Source organism: Trichechus manatus, unplaced genomic scaffold, assembly GCF_000243295.1.
Source record: "Trichechus manatus latirostris isolate Lorelei unplaced genomic scaffold, TriManLat1.0 scaffold00072, whole genome shotgun sequence".
Classification (NCBI taxonomy): domain Eukaryota; kingdom Metazoa; phylum Chordata; class Mammalia; order Sirenia; family Trichechidae; genus Trichechus; species Trichechus manatus.
In genome coordinates, this window is record NW_004444008.1 from 450,465 (window position 1) to 467,080 (window position 16,616).

Consider the following 16,616-nt stretch of genomic DNA (forward strand, 5'->3'; position numbering starts at 1 on the left):
GGGGAGGAGGAGCGTCCGGTCAGAGGCACGTCGGAGCCCGTGTCACCTGCAGGAGAACACAGTGAGAGGCCGTGACGCCCCAGACTCCTGCGCGCATCCTCACCGGGGTACACGGGTCAGTGCTTGTCAGGCTGCTGACTCCGCGGCCCAGACTATCACGGGCCATCACCGAGAACATATGAGACGGACCATTACAGGAGAGGGCCGGGAAAGGAGCGCAAGGTTTGTTGCCCTGGTCCTTGCTGTTGTGGAAGTTCTGTCCGAGGGCTTCGCCAGAAACGGCGCTTGGTGCCCGAGCATGCTCGTGGGGAGGGGGCTCAGGGCCAAGGACAGTAAGGTCTTCTAACCTTCCACTCTGTCTTGGCCCCTACAGCTGGACGCTGTTGTTAATCCCCTAAATGGGCTGCTTGGATCATAGAGAGACTTCCTGGGTTTCCGTGCTGGGAGGGTCCCCCCAGACCTGGCCTGAGTCCTGCCTGGGCCTGCCGGGGCTGCGTGGAATGTTCTGTGACACTTTCTGGCCACATCCTTTGTCCACAGAGACAGGATCAGCCAAGGGGTCTGATTCTGGGGGCACCCTTGGCAGGTGCTCCCCTACAGGAGGGAAGTGTCCCAGCACCATGCCCACGGCCAGGTAGAGCGGCCCTGCCGAGGGCATATTACCTGTGTACCTCTCCGGGCACACGGGACCCTGCCCTGTGGACAAAGGGATTCAAGTGTGCCATCCCAGGGAAGAGGGAGGGAGAGGACAGGTGGCCCAGGAGCAAAAGTAAGGACGAGTAGAAGCAGCAGCTGACGTACCCTGTGACGGTCTGAGAACATGTTGTGTCCCTCACCCTTATGCGGGACAGTGGTGCGACCAAGTATGACACCCTCCCTGTGCACCCTCATTTCTAGTCCCAGACAGTATCTCAGGAGAAATCCAGCATCTTTCGTGAGGAAAACACCTGCACCAGACTGTTGAAACAGGGCTTACTGGCATCTCCAACAGTGGAAAGAACAGGCTTATTAAACGCCCTCTCATCGAGTTGTCAACAAGGAGAGAAAAATAACTTGTTCCTGCTTCATTTTAAATGAGTGTGAAACCTAAGACTCAGCCCCACCTGCGCTGGAGGGAAAGGCTTCACCTCAGAGCTCCTCTAAGTGGGCGCCTCCTCCCATCCCAGCAAACACCCAAAGGAAACTTGAAGTGAGACCACAGCCTGGCTGGGGGTGGGCTGAACCCTCTTCCCTGGGGAAAGTGCTGGAGCAGTTTGGGGACCCAGCAGGGCATTCCCTCAACACCTGCGGAATAAGGCTCCTCTCCCCTCCCTCTCTCTTCTCCCCTCTCTTTTCCCCTCCCCTCCCCTCTTCTCTCTTCTTTCCCCTCGCCTCCTCTCCTGCCTGAGCTGGGAGGCCATCCCCACCACAGGTGCCATCCACCATTTCCCTGCACTCCGCCCTGTAGGATGGCAAAGGGGACTCATTGCTTCCCTCTTGGACGTGCTCAGTTTGTGATAAACTGACAACCTAAAAGTAAATAAGAGCATGCTAAGAAGGCAGCTCCTCAAAGCGGCGTGGGGCCCTGCGTCTTGTTGGAGAAACAGACTCAGGGGGAGTCTGTCCACCAGTGTCTCCTAAGAATGTACAGCTGAGCAAGAAAGAAGCTGTAGAATAGGCTCTAGAAGGCGGGAAGGACGCGCATGGAGAGAAAGTCTGCAGAAGCTCAGGCCCAGGACATGAGAGAGAGAGGGAGACCTGAAGAGGAGAGAGGAGAAGAGCGGCATTAGCACGGCGCTGGGCAGTTTACATGTGGGTGGACGCGGGCAGGCCGTGGTGCCGCGCCTCCTCCGCGTTGCCGTCGGCCAGCAGGAAGGAGTCCGCGGACTTGGTGCTGAGCCGGATGGGGGTCAGGCGAGGGAAGTTGCCGGGCGAGCCAGGAATCTGCACCCGGGCCCGCTGGGAGGGCACCACCGTCTCCTCGGGAGACAGCCACGGTGGCACCCTGGCCAGGACGCCCAGGTCCTCGTCCGGGGAGAACACGGGGTTGTCAATTCCTAGGAGAAAGGGCAGCGGCTGCTAAGTCCCGGACACGCCCAGGCCAAGGTTGCGCCCGGGCTCGACGCGCTCGCTCATCTGCTAAAGAGGACCTGGAAGATGAGGCCACAGCCTCGGATCACGGAGCCCCTACCCATCATGGAGCCCCCATCGTGGATTCCCCCCGCCACTGCAAAACCCCCGGACCGCGGAGCCCCCCACACGTGCCCTCCAAGTTTGCGGCAGGACCTTTCCCCAAACCAGGGGTTGAGAGCCCAGTCCCACACCTGCTTCGCGGGGGCAGGGGCCTGCAAGGAGGCGCCCGCTCCAAGGGACACGTGGGCGGCAGCAGGGCCCGGCCGCCGCTAGCCTGTATCCCCCGAGCCCACGGCCTCGGGCAGCAGTTAGAGGCACACAGATGACGGCCTGCATGTGGAGCCCCGGAAGCAGTGCTGGGGTCCCTGGGCTGCGGGGACCCAGCACCAGACCTGGAGGCCTGAGATGCACGTGTGTGAGGACCATGCTCAGTTCTGGGTCAGCTGGGCCTCTCCCGTGTGGCCTGGCGCCTGCAGCCCTGTCCCTGCCGTCCCTCACCTGCTGTGGAGTCTGTCGCGGTGTCTTGTCGGACTTTGGCCAGGAACTCGATCCCCCCACTCAACTCCTCGGCCTCATAGCCATGGGTCTCCTCGGGGTCTGAGAACTCCAGATCTGGGGCGGGGAAGGGCAGCGAGGTGGAAAATGCCCTTGACCAGCCCAGCGGGGCCCAGGGACTGTCGTCGGGGGCATGGGGCAGTTCAGGGACCGGGCGGAGGAGACACCTGGCTGCAGAGGGTCCGGTCTCCCCCACCCATGCTCGGCCTGGGGAGGACAGAGAGGAAGAACCGGGGACCACAGCCAGGAGGAGGCTGAGGGAGGCGCCTTGCTCAGAGGGGCACTTTTCTGTGGCTCAAGCACAGAGAGGCAGGACCCCCAGAGCGGCTGGCGGCCGGACAGCAGCCCCTGCCCGCTGTCATGGACGAAGGAGCCCTCCCCAAGATGGGACGCGGAGGAAGGAGGCCCTCTGCCCCTGCCCGGCCCCAGTTCTACATGTAGCCCCGGCCAAGCCCTTACCTCTCTCCTCAATGGTGAAGCTGCGCACGGGGCTCTCCATGGGCAGCTTCCCGTTGGGGATGCTGCTGTTCCTCTGCGAGACGACGAAGACACGGGTCAGCATGACCCCGCCATGGTGGCCTTGGCCGGGCCGGTCCTGGGAGGCCCGTGGCCTCGAGCCCCCAAGGCCTCCCCTTCCTCCTTGCGCCCCCCACCCCAGCTGACTCTGTGTCCCCCAACGCTGACCTCCATCTCCCATGATGACCCCTGTCTGTCTCACGATGACCTGGGCCCCCCTTGCAGACCTTCATTCCTGTCCTTCCTGCTGACCCCGCCCCGCGCCGGCCCCGCCCCGCCCCTACCCTCTTCTGCGCGCGCTCCCGCTTGTACAGCTTGGCGGCCTTTTTGTTCTGGTTGATCCCCAGCTTGGCCGATTTGAAGGACTCCAGGCGTTTCCGCATGGTCCTGTGAAAGATCTCCTTGTCCTGCTTCTCATCTTCGCTGGGCGTGAGCTCGTGCCGGCTGTAGAGGTGCTTGTACTGCGGGAGAGCGGCGATGAGTTCGCACGCTGGGCCCTGGGGGGCCGGGGGCCACAGCACCAGGGGACCGAGGGGACCGCGCGCCTCCGCCCCCGAGCCCACGCGAGGGGTCTCCACGCTAAAAGCCCCGGGGCCGGGGGCTGGAGTACCCTCTCTCCAAGCCGGCCCCCGCGCCCACCTCCTGCCGTGGCTTGTACAGGTACTGCTGCAGCGTGTGGTGGGTGACCATGTCCTCCGTGTCGCGGATGCTCCTGCGCCGCTGCTCCAGAGACTGCATGTCCAGGCAGACGGCGCTGACGTTCTCTCGCCTGTCGGGGCACAGAGGACGCGTGTGTCTGAGAGCTGAGCCCAGGGCCAGCCTGTCTCACGCTGCACCCACCCACCCTTACAGCCGCTCTGCCCAGAGGCTGTTCTGGGGTCCTCCGGAGGCGTCCCCCTCCTCAGGGCTCTGTTTCCTGTTAAAGGCTGACACCCCAGAGCCCCTCCCACTCATCCCCTCAGAGACCCTGCCCATGAACCCAGAGGGCAGGGGCTTGTCCCCAGTGGATGCTGCGTGGAGCAGACGCTGGATCAACACTAATGAGACCAACAACGGGCCTCAGCTGTTAGGGAGCTATGCAGCCGCCCTCCCTCCGTCCTTCCTCCTTCTCTTCCTCCTTCCCTCCTTTCTTCCCTTCTTCCTTCCTGCCTCCCTTCCTCCTTCCTGTCCCTCCTTCCTTCCTGTCCCTCCCTCCTTCCCTCCCTCCTTCCTTTCCTCCTTCCTCCTTCCTTCCATTCTTCCTCCCTCCCTCTTTCTTTCCCCTCTCCCTCCTTCCTTCCTCTCCCTCCCTCCCTCTTTCCTTCCCCTCCCTCCCTCCTTCCTTCTCCTTCCTCCATCCTTCCATTCTTTCTCTCCCTCTTTCTTTCCCCTCTCCCTCCTTCCTTCTTGTCCCTCCCTCCCTCCCTCCTTCCTATCCCTCCCTCCTTCCTTCCTGTCCCTCCCTCCTTCCTATCCTTCCCTCCTTCCCTCCCTCCTTCCTCCTTCCCTCCCTCCTTCCTTCTATTCTCCTTCCCTCTCTCTTTCCTTCCCCCCTCCCTCCTTTCTGTCCTTCCCTCCTTCCTATCCTTCCCTCCTTCCTGTCTCTTCCTCCCTCCTTCCTTCTTCCTTCCTCCATTCTCCCTCCCTCCCTCCTTCCTGTCCTTCCCTCTCTCCCTCCCTTCTTCCTATCCCTCCCTTCCTCCCTCCTTCCTATCCCTCCCTCCTTCCCTCTCTCCTGCCCCTCTCTCCCTCCTTCCTATCCCTCCCTCCCTCCTTCCCGTCCTTCCCTCCCTCCCTCCCTTCTCTCCTATCTTTCAGCCTTGCAAACACTAACATAATCTTGCCAATTGGCCAATAAGAAAGTGTCTGTTGGGAGGAGGCGCCTGGCACTGCTTTGGGGACTCCTGCTCTCTGCCACCCCCATGAAGTTCCTGCTGGGAGCCCAGACTCACCCCTCTCCACAACCCTCATTGCCCCAAGACGCCAGCTGGCTGGTGTCTGTCCAGAGAGGGCTCAGCGACCAGAGGGCTGGGGTGGGAGGGCGGGGGCTGGGGAGCAAGGACCAGGCAGGGAGCCCTTGAGCATGGGACTTACAGGAAGTAGGAGACAGAGGCTTCCATGGTAGACGGCCGTGGTGTGCTGAAGTCCACGTTGACGATGTTGTCTGTGCTCGGCGAGCGGATGAAGGCCAGGGACCCCCGGCGTTCACCCTGCGAGGGAGAAACAGCCAGGTGTGTGTGTATTTATGTGCATGTGCTTGCATGTGTTCATGCATATATGTGCATGTGTGTGTATGTGTTCATGCATATATATGCATGTGTGCATTTGTTCATGTATACATGTGTATACACGTGCATGTGTTCGTGCATATGTGTATACACATGCATGTGATCATGCGTACATGTGCATGTGTTCGTGCATACATGTGCATGCGTGTGCATGCGTTCATGCATACGTGCACATACGCATGCATGTGATCATGCATACATGTGCATGTGTCCACACATATATGTGCATGCATGTGCATGTGTTCGTGCATATATACGCATGTGTGCATTTGTTCATGTATATATGTGTATACACGTGCATGTGTTCGTGCATATATGTGCATACGCATGCATGTGATCATGCGTACATGTGCGTGTGTTCGTGCATATATGTGCATGCGCGTGCGTGTGTTCGTGCATACATGTGCGTGTGTGTGCATGTGTTCGTGCATATATGTGCATGTGTGTGCATGTGCACACATGTGCCTACGTTGGGGGCTCTGGCCCCATGCCCTCCCTATGTACTTCCTGTCCCCTTCTATCTCATGAGAGGAGACACACAAGCTCGGGGTCTGAGGACCTGGCCGTATATCTTAGACCCACCAGCACAGTCAGCCATGTGTCCTACAGACAGCCACCTGGGGTCTCTGTGCCTCGGTTCCCTGTGTGTGGACGGAGATGTGGGGTGCCTGCTTTTGGCCAGTCTTGGGGTGCCAGAGGACCTGTGAGCCCCATGAGACCTTGCAGGGCAAGAGAACATCATACCCATGCACTGCCTCTGGGTGCGGGGGGTGCACACAGATCGGGGCCATGGCAGGGCCACCGTCCCTGCCCAGACCATGGCGGGAGCCACATCCCATGCCCTCTCCAGCCCTCCAGCTCCAGCCGGGAGCATGGGCACCTCCCGAACCTCAGCCACGTAGCTGATGGCATCCTTCAGGTTGAGCTCGTGGAAAACATTCAGAATCCTATCTCGCGACTTCTGGGCTGAGCGTCTCATCAGGACTTTGCTGAGGAATTTCCTATCGAAGTTGGACCACCTGGGGGATCAGACACGGACGTCAGCCCTGGGGGCGCTGCCTTCAGGGTGGGCAAGATTCTGCACAAGGGAGGATCTCCTCCCCCATCGCCCCCGTCCTCCTGATTTGCTTCTACAGTGACCACTATGAAGGCGAGCGGTGAAGGAAACAGCCAGCCATGCCATCCATTGACCAATGCATTGTCTGGCTTCCCCATCTTCCTCTGGAAGGCAGCTGTCAGTAGAACGTACCTAAAGCTGGGGACTCTGTTTTCCCACTCCATACGACCTCGTGAACTGTTACTCCTGATCTTTGAGAAGGAGGACAGGGTTTGGGGGCCAGGGGCTGAGCTGGACAGGAGCTGCAGTGAGGGGAGGCACACTCTACCTCTATGGAGGGGAGGCAAGGAGCAAGCAGACCCCTGCTGAGCTCTTCTCTGAGAGGGAGCCAGGCTGAACAGAAAAGAAGCTTTTAAACTGAGCGGAATTGGATGGATATTCAGCATGGTTATTCAGGTCACTGGGGGAGTAACTTGCAGCCGGGGCTGGTTTGGCCGGAGCCTGAGGGGCAGCAGCAAGGGTGACTGAAGCAGCCGGGGCCGCCCCTGGAGGCTGGAGGGCAGAAGATCCCAGCCCACCGTCTCACCCGAGGACCACGCTGTGGCTTCTCTCCTGCAAAAGCGCTCCTGCTGCTCGCCATGCACACAGCCGCCTCCCCGACTCCATCTCTTCCAGCAGCAACTGCGCTGCTGTTTATACCTCAGGGTAGTTTGGCCTCGCCAAGGAGCCAAAGCTAACTGAAGCAGTGCCTCCTGGGACCACAGGGATGGGCCATTGGAGAGCCCTGGGCCCAGGGCCTCCTCCGCCCTGTGAGTCCTAACAGTCGGTCGCCATGGAGAACCTTGTTCCCTTTTCTGAGGCCACAAGCAGAGTCACCCTCGCTGGTTGTTTTCTTCAACTTCAAACATACACAATTATTTAATAAAACAGGAACCAACTAGGGTATATTTTAAGGGCTTTAATTACTAGATTTATTATAGTTTTACGTGTCAGATGTATTTTTAAAATAAAATATAAACCCGGGATTTCCGTTTCATGATTAAAAAGACCCCGGAGGCTAACACAGCTCCCCTGTGTTCGTGCCGTGTGGGAAACGACTTATTTTCCTGATTTTCAGTTCCCAAACATCTTGATGACTTGGACTTAACTGGAGCGGGGCCTTCTTCTCTCTGTGCCTGGGAAGCAGGAGGAGGGTGGCCCTGCCTCTGACTTGCTCAGCGACCTCCCCAGCGGCTGCGTGACCCTGAGACCCTCACACTGAGGTCTGTGTGCCCCTGGCGCCCGACCTCACATAGGCCAGGGGATGTCCTCACTCCCCGACAGGGGTCCCACCAGCCCGGTCCCCAGCACGTCATGTGGGTGGCCTCCTAGCTCTAGTTGTAGAATTTCCCCAGAAGCGGAGCCTGGGTGGCACTGAGTTAAGCAGACGTGGTCTCCAGATATCAGAGGTCCTACAGTGAAGGCCACTGGTTGTGGGGTGACAGGAAGAAATGGAAACGGTCCAGTCGGGGCAGTTTAAGCCACTTACTTGTCTCTGAGGTAATTGTGTCCTATCTGGCCTGATATGTCCTCAATGGCTGAGAGGATGTGGTCAAAGGCCTTTGGAGGGAAGACGATGGTCAGAGATGCTGGGACAGCCCAGCCCAGCCCAGCCCCCTGGCCCTGGCCTGCCACCCCTTCCCCTCCCCTTCCTCTACCCCCACCTCCTCTATCCACCTGTCCTCGCTCCTTTTCCCCTTGCCTCTCGCCCTCTCCCCCCACTCCCTCCCCAGCCTCCCCATCTGCCACCCTTCACCTGGCCCCCAGTCCCCCCAACACCACCGTCACTCAGCCCCCGGTCCCCCTGCCCCCCCTCACCCGGCCATGAAGCTTCTCGTTGAGCTTGGGCTCCCGATGCTCACTCCTCTTCACCTTCAGCCACTGAACCAGGGGCTTAATGGTCAGGCCCTGGGGGACAGGGCATGGTGACCCTGGGGACAGGGGACCCAGGCCCCCATGTCCCACTCAGGCCCCTGGGGCAGGAGCGAGCAGCTGGCCTCCATGAGCCCTCGAGCTCCCATAAGTCCCAATGAAGGCCCCACGAGACCCCATGAGCCCCCACTGTGGGAGACCCCACAGCCCCCATGAGTCCCCACTGCGTGAGATCCCCAAGGCCGGCAGCTGCTCCCTGAGCCCCTGTGGTCAGGATCCCACAGCAGCCCTGCGGGGGTGAGGGGCCAGGCTGGTGCCCCTCGTCCCGGCAGCGTGTTCTCGGGTTAGCCATGGCCACAGCGCCACGGGCGCGTGCCCGGCGAGCTGGAAACACCGATGTAACATTAACCGGGCCCCGTTAATCAGCGACTCTGGGAAGAACATTCTAGGACAAACTGTGGCATCCCCCATGGGCCTCGGAAGAACCTACAAAACACTCCTCATTACTAAAATTATAAAACCCAATTAGGGCTGGCGTCTCACACCGCTGGGCCCTGAGGGGCCCACACGGCCCGACACCGCTTCCCTTGGCCCCTCGGACTCGGCCGGGCAGGCGCCGCCAGCAGGCGAGCAGGCCCGGTGTGGAGGGGGCAGCAGGCGGTCTGCTCAGCCTGGAGTGGGGCCAGGAGGGGCCGCAGGGTGGCTGCCCCGCCTCGCGCAGCCCTGGGCTGGGGGTGAGCAAGGCCTTACCTGGAAGATGACGGTGAAGAAAACCACAATAATGGTGGTGCTGACGAAGAGGTTCTTCTCCTTGACCTTGTTCTTGTCCAGGAGGACGACCAGGGCGTAGGCCACGGCCCCACGCAGGCCACCGTAGGACATGACCACCTGGTCGATGATCTCCAGCTGCACCATCCGGTACCGGTTCAGCACCCAGGTCTGCAGGACCACGCCTGCGGGGTGGAAGTGTGCACTCAGCGCCCCGTAACCTCCCGCCACCCTGGCGCCGTCCACAGGGGCCTGCACCTCAGCCGCGGCGCGGGGAGGCGCCAGGCCAGGCTCTGCCACCTGGGTGCTGTGGGTCGCATGGTGTCTTCCAAAATCTATGTTGAAGTCCTAACCTGGTACCTGTGACGGTGACCCTGTTTGGAAATAGGGCTTTTGAAGATGCTGTCAGATTAACGTGAGGTCATACTGGAGCGGGGAAAATACAGGAAATCAGTTGCCATCAAGGAGATTCTGACTCATGACCACCCCACGCATTACAGAGTAGAACTGCTCCATAGGGTTTTCTTGGCTGTAATCTTTACAGAAGCAGATTGCCAGGCCTTTCTTCTGCAGAGCTGCTGAGTGGGTTCAAACCGCCAATCTTCAGGTTAGCAGTCGAGTGCGAACGGTTTGCGCCACGCAGGTACCTCCCGGGGGGTCCGCATCCTACATGAGTGGTGTCCTTATAGAAGAGACACAGACAGGGAGACAGACGGAGGGGGCCATACGGCACTGCAGCTGTCACAAGGAACGCCTGGGGCCCCAGAAGCTGGGAGGGAAGAAGAAGATGCTCCCTAGAGCTTCTGGAGAGAGCACAGCCTACTGACACCCTGATCTCGGACTTCTGGTCTCCAGAACGGCGAGACAACAGGTTTCTGTTCTTCTAAGCCCCCCAGTGTGCGGCACTTTGTGATAGCCACCCTGGGGCCCTCAGACACCCGCCGTCCCTGGCAGGCAGCGGCCCCGTGGAGCCCCATGGAGGACTACACATCCTAGGAGGGTGGGTTCTTGCTCACCCAGGAGGACGGTGACACAGTGATGTGGCTTCCAGAGTCTTTCCTGAGTCTGTGCCCCTGCCCACCCCCAGTCCTGTCACATCTTGGGCCTGCCCTCGTCCCTCCAGGCCACGGTCACTGCCGTCCTCAAGGGTGAGGGTTTCCCCTCCCACCCCAAACGGCCGCTATACAAACGCGCTGCTCAGGGGCTGCGTGTGGAGCCTGGAAAATCTCAGGGTCCGTGACCAACCTCCCACCGCGTCTCCGTTGCCTCACGTCTGCTCACTGAGAGCCTTTGTGGGGCGCTGGATGCCATGGCGTGGGGGCGGCAGGCAGAGCAGCGGGCTGACCCCACCCGTGGCATTTCTCCCAGGTGGACTTTGTGCCCCAGAGATGGGGGCCAGTCCTGGGCGGACTCTTGTTCTGCAGTGCCCACACACCAGGCTCGGGTGACCAGGTGCTAGGCGGGGACCGCGGGCCTGGGCAAATGGCTGGGGGCCAGCCTAAGCTCAGTCCCCCCAGCCTCACACAGGCTCGTCCTCAGAGCGAGGCAGTGTGGAACCCAATGAGGGGGCCCTAAGCCGGTGCCCTGGAGGCTCTGCAACTTTCCACTCTGGCCCTCAGGCCATCACCATGGCTGGGAGGACCCCAGCCCCGCCTCTGCCCCGTACAGCACGTCAGCCACAAGGTGCTGAGGGCCCTGAGGACGGCCAGGAGGAGCCTGAGGTGGTGTGCCTCAGGGGCTCTGGGTCCTGTACGCTGGGCAAGAGCCTGGGTGCTGCTGCCAAACACCCGCTCCCTCATTTCCACAAGATCTGCTGCCCTGCCCCTGAAGGTACAGCCCAGGCCACCTGCCCTTCTGCTACCACCCACCACTGCCCTCCACCGCCCTCCATCACCTGCCATCTCCCTCCATCACCCTCCATCACCTGCCATCTCCCTCCACCGCCCTCCATCACCTGCCATCTCCCTCCATCTCCCTCCATCACCTGCCATCTCCCTCCATCGCCCTCCATCACCTGCCATCTCCCTCCATCTCCCTCCACCGCCCTCCATCACCTGCCATCTCCCTCTACCGCCCTCCATCACCTGCCATCTCCCTCCATCACCTGCCATCACCCTCCATCACCTGCCATCTCCCTCCATCACCTGCCATCTCCCTCCATCACCTGCCGTCTCCCTCCATCTCCCTCCATCACCTGCCATCTCGCTCCACTGCCCTCCATCACCTGCCATCACCCTCCACTGCCCTCCATCACCTGCCATCTCCCTCCATCACCTGCCATCACCCTCCACCGCCCTCCATCACCTGCCATCTCCCTCCATCACCTGCCATCTCCCTCCACCGCCCTCCATCACCTGCCATCACCCTCCACTGCCCTCCATCACCTGCCATCTCCCTCCATCACCTGCCATCTCCCTCCACCGCCCTCCATCACCTGCCATCACCCTCCACTGCCCTCCATCACCTGCCATCTCCCTCCATCACCTGCCATCTCCCTCCATCACCTGCCATCCCCCTCCATCTCCCTTCATCACCCTCCATCTCCCTCCATCTCCCTCCATCTCCCTCCATCTCCCTCCATCACCCTCCATCTCCCTCCATCTCCCTCCATCTCCCTCCATCTCCCTCCATCTCCCTCCATCACCTGACATCCCCTTCCATCACCTGACATCCCCTTCCATCACCTGACATCCCCTTCCATCACCTGCCATCTCCCTCTATCTCCCTCCATCACCTGGCATCTCCCTCCATCACCTGACATCCCCTTCCATCATCTGCCATCATCCACCATCACCTGCCATCACCCACCACTGCCCTCCATCACCCTCCATCACCCTCCACCACCCTCCATCACCCTCCATCGCCCGCCCATTCGCACCGATGGCACGGTATACGGAGATGAAGACCAGCGTCAGGAGCACAAAGGCCGTGTTCCAGGTCCAGATGAGTGGGTCCACGGCTGAGATGCCCAGGAACATGAAGATGATAGTCTCAGCCCCGCTGGCCAGCATCTTCATGGTGTAACGCACCGTGGTGGCTGACTGCTCCGAGATGTTGGCTGTCACATACTTCTTGCAGCAGATGCCACAGAAGGTTATCCTGGGTAACAAGAGGAAATGGGGAAGGATGTCAGGTTTTGGCCCAGCCCAGCTACTCCTGCTCAGGGCAGGTCTGGACCAAGGGCCCACCCTCGGAGCCTGCCCAACCCGGGGCTCCCTGCAGGGCCTGGTTCCGGGGCATGAGCAGCCTATTTCCAAGGCCCAACTCCAGCCTGGCCAGTCACATTGCAGACTTCTCCATTCCTGGGCAGGTGTCCACCCCTCTCAGGGCCAGCTCTCTGTGTGTGCCCTCGGCCCTCGGGCTCAGGCTGCCAACACCCTCCAGGGCTGCAAGGCCCTGCTTCCCAGCTCACTGTGCTCGGGAGGCTGCCGACCCCCACACAGGGCAGGTCGGGCTGCCCCGGCCTCCCCACACCCTGGGCACGACAGCTGTGTGCCCCTGCACGTCTTATAAGCATCTGTTTACAAGCCTCTACAACCTGTGTTATGGAGTAGGTGGCTGTTGCAGGTTCTGCCAACAGCCCAGCCCGCCCTGTGGGGTCTGGTTGGCCAGCTCTGCCCTGAAGGGAGGGGAAGGAGGGTGGATGCAGGGCCTCTGGGCCCCTGCAGGACACATAGGGGCACGAGCTGCCCCTTGTCTCGAAGACTGGGGAAGGGTCAAACAAGACATTTCTGGAGCCAACTGTCTTGCAAGCTCAGGCCAAAATGCATGCTCCCCCTCTGTGTCTCCATGAACACTTAGAAAGTGTTGCTCAGAGTGGGCTCTGAAGCCATCAGCAGGTAAGTCTGTGACAATGTCAACCTTTTCCCCAGTGTGGACAAAGAGTCAGCGTTTTCCCACCTTGGGGAAGTGGGGCGGCTGGCGTGGCCAGCTGGAAAATGCACTTCCTCCATTCCACTCACCCGTCCAGACAGACAAACGCAGGCCCCAGCCCCGCTCCCCCTTCCTCTGCCTGCCCTTGTCTTCTCGTCCCATCTTTCTCTTGAAACCCGCAAGAGATGCACTGAGCCAGGTCCCCGTGGGGACCCTGAGGGGGTGCTCTGGCCTGACCCCCTGACTCGGCCATGCATGCTCGTGCCGCGGGGACTTACGCCAGGATGGCCGACAGGGACAGCATCTCGGAGGTGAGGTATGACAGGTAAGAGATGATGAAGACGAAGCCGGGCTCGATGATGCGTACGTGCTTGGTGAAGCGCGTCACCAGGGACAGCAGGAAGGCGAAGAAGACCCCCACTAGCGTGCCCCCCAGGCTCACCACGAAGAAGGACACTGTGGACACAGCGCTGCCTGAGACCCGTGAAAGGCCCTTTGTGCCCCCGCTGGTCCTTCCCGTCCCAGATGCCCCGCAGTTTCCCCCTCGGAGACGCCCACCAGCCCGAGACAAGGGGCCGATTCTCCACTCTCTCTAACAGTGGGCCTGGTCCCAGCGTGGGGAGGGGGGCGCTCTGAGCCCCTCCCAGTCATGGGAACCACGGCCTGCGGGCGTGGGTTGGGAGACAGGACCTGGCACTGCAGGGCCTGCCGAAGCCCAGCGAGGCCCAGGAACCACGCCCTCCACTGTAGTCTGCGAACAGGGTCTTGGTGCCCCAGCTCTGCACGGGGTCTGCAGGAGCCCCGGCTACGTACCTACGCCCTTCACACAGTCCACACTGGTCACGTTGTCACCACCCAGCGTCACGAAAGATTCAAACACATTGTACAAAACCTGAGGGGCGAGAAGGCCAGAGGAGGCGTCTGGTCACCCTTGGTCCATGCCAGCTCCTTGCAAGGACTGGGGTCTGGAGTGGTGCACCACTGCAGCCAGCTAGCTGAGAATTGAAAGTTGCTGGGAGCAAAAATCATCACAGGGCAGTAACAGTCAACAGGATGAAGGCCCAGGATGAGGCTGAAGGTGGAATGCATGAGGTGGAGAACGTTCTGGAAGGAAGTAGAACCTCCCGGAGCAAAGCCAGCCTGTTTCTGCCCTGGCAAGTGGGGAGGCCGCCAAGCTGACCCAGTTCATGAAACACCCCACAGTTTCGTCTTTAATGACGTTGCTGTAATGTGGGCTAGGGACTGTGGATCATACCCTGCAGCCTTTGCATGTTGATGTCTAAACCCTGCCCCGCCCAGACCCCATGGTGCCGTGCCCTTGCCGGGGTGTGGAGACAGCTGTGTTTTCTGAGATGAGAGGCTGCGTCCCTGGCCCAGGACCACTGCTCTCATCCCAGCAGGGGCTGCAAGCCCCCTTAGACACAATCCCTGCCTCTTTGCCCTGATTCTGTGCCCCCAGGTCTGTCACTGGGCACAGACCCCACACAGTGGAGAGTGGAGGGCTGTTTGGAAAGGCATCCTGGCTGGGTTTGGGGATGCAGGGTGGTGTGGGGTTGTGGCAAGCGGCCCCTGCCCAGGTCCTGGGAGCCACAGCCCAGCTCACCCAGCAGAGGGTGGAAGCCTCATTTAGGATACAAACAAAGAGAATGTCGTGGCTCCAACAAGGCCACGAAAGCCCACCCACAATGCAGGCTTTGCCCACGAGTCCCATGATGCGTATCTGAGGGAGCCTTACATTAGTTCTCATGCCCCCCAAGAATTTTAAGATTATCTATCAGATAAATACAGAACTCCAAACAGTGGCCCTGGTATCACAATCTAGTGACACCCTCAGATCTTCTACTATCCTGAATGATAAAGGGGGGGCCTGGGAGGTGCAAATGGTGAATTTGTTCACTGCTCATTGAAAGGTTGGAGGGTCAAGTCCACCCAGAGGTGCCTCAAAAGAAAGGTCTGGCAATCTACTTCTGAAAAATTGGCCCTTGAAAATCCTGTGGAGCAGTTTTACTTGGACACTTTGGGGTCAACTCCATGGCAAATTGCCCACGAGAAGGCGGAGCTGGAGCACCGACTGGAGGAACCACACGCATCTCTAGGGAAACGCGGGCCCCCTCCCCCCCCCGTCGTGTGTCTGGTGTCTGCCAGCCCTGGGCAGGCGTTATCGGGTGGACATGCATGCTGCACGCTTGGTATCAAGGAGGCGCAGGACGGGCTCGGGCTGGGCAACGATTCACCTCCAAGAGGCTGAGGCTGGTCTCACACATCCACTGTTCACTCAAGCAGAGGCAATGTGGCCCCCTGTTCTCTGGAGGTCCTGCCCACCCCCCCCACCTGTCCACATGGAGCCCTGACAGAGGGAGTCTCGGACACCCCCCAGGTGTGACCAGCCAACAGCCGAATCTGCAGCCACCAGCCCTCGACCCTGCCTCTCTCTCCAGCCTCTTGCCCCCACCCCAGCTACATGCTCATCACGCTGTCGGGCTTTTCAAGCGGCCTAGGGTAATGTGCTGTCCTCTCCGTGGGGTGCTAGGAGCTGAGTGATTTAGGTGGTGTGAGGTTGTCCCTGAGGAGGGCCAATCCTACTCCAGTTTGATCCTGCGAGGCATCGTTGCTGCGATGTCCTGTGGGGGGAGTCACCTGGCGTCCAGGTGCCTTGTGCCTCGTCCAGAGCACTGGACAGTCATGGGATCAAAGGCTGAGGATCCGCTGCTCTAGAGACAAGTGGTGTCGCGCACGGGGCCGCAGGTGGGGAAGGACGTGAAGGAGCACTAAAACCCGTGGCCGTGGCCATAGAGTCGATGCAGACTCATAGTGACTCTATAGGACAGAGTGGGACTGCCCCACAGAGTTTCCAAGGGCTGGCTGGTGGATTCGAACTGCTGATCTTTTGGTTAGCAGCCCAGGTCTTGACCACTGTGCCACCAGGGCGCCGAGGTAGCGCTAGGAGTGTCTGAATCACCGGCGAGTGCAGGAATCTCCTAATCCAAACAACCAGTTACTCTGAGTTACAAGGAGGCACAGTCAACCTACATGGAAGAAGTGCCGCTGTGGCCACCTGCTCAGCGGCACAGGGACCCTGGTGCAGCGGCTGTGGGGTGCCAGCTGAGACCCCGCAGCTCCTCACAAACGCTGGGCTCCTCATAGCGGCCGCACAGAGCTGGAAGGGGTACGCTGTGGGGGCGGGGACACTGCCCTCCCTCGTGTGATGGTGATTCCCATGCCCCACTCACCACGGTGACGGCGTCATTCAGCAGTGACTCCCCAAACACGATGATGAACAGGACTTCGTTGACATGCACCTCCTCGAACACAGCCAGCACGGCCACAGGGTCCACAGCCGCGATCAGGCTGCCGAACAGCAGGAAGTCCAGCAGGCCAATCTTCAGGTCCCCTGGAAGACAGCGAGGCCACTCGTGGCAGGACAGCCAGGCTTCCAGGGGGCTGAGGGACAGCCAGGCTTCTGGGGGGCTGAGGGAGAGCCAGGCTTCCGGGGGGCTGAGGGAGAGCCAGGCTTCCAGGGGGCTGAGGGAGAGTCAGGCTTCCGGGGGGCTGAGGGA

General features: G+C 60.5%; 1 protein-coding gene across 1 annotated transcript in view; it reads right to left on the bottom strand.

Moving 5' to 3' along the window:
- Positions 1-1,785: 1,785 nt before the first annotated feature.
- The window catches only part of SLC9A3 (solute carrier family 9 member A3), a 57,626-nt gene continuing 42,795 nt past the window's right edge, over positions 1,786-16,616 (bottom strand). The window contains exons 6-19 of the mRNA XM_012556636.1: positions 16,290-16,450; positions 13,873-13,951; positions 13,338-13,515; positions 12,065-12,285; positions 9,169-9,371; positions 8,365-8,454; positions 8,036-8,106; positions 6,340-6,469; positions 5,257-5,372; positions 3,823-3,952; positions 3,468-3,644; positions 3,127-3,199; positions 2,611-2,724; positions 1,786-2,036 (exon numbers count right to left, since the gene is read on the bottom strand). Coding sequence (XP_012412090.1) covers positions 1,786-2,036; positions 2,611-2,724; positions 3,127-3,199; positions 3,468-3,644; positions 3,823-3,952; positions 5,257-5,372; positions 6,340-6,469; positions 8,036-8,106; positions 8,365-8,454; positions 9,169-9,371; positions 12,065-12,285; positions 13,338-13,515; positions 13,873-13,951; positions 16,290-16,450 — 1,994 coding nt within the window. The remainder of the gene's footprint in view (positions 2,037-2,610; positions 2,725-3,126; positions 3,200-3,467; positions 3,645-3,822; positions 3,953-5,256; positions 5,373-6,339; positions 6,470-8,035; positions 8,107-8,364; positions 8,455-9,168; positions 9,372-12,064; positions 12,286-13,337; positions 13,516-13,872; positions 13,952-16,289; positions 16,451-16,616) is intronic.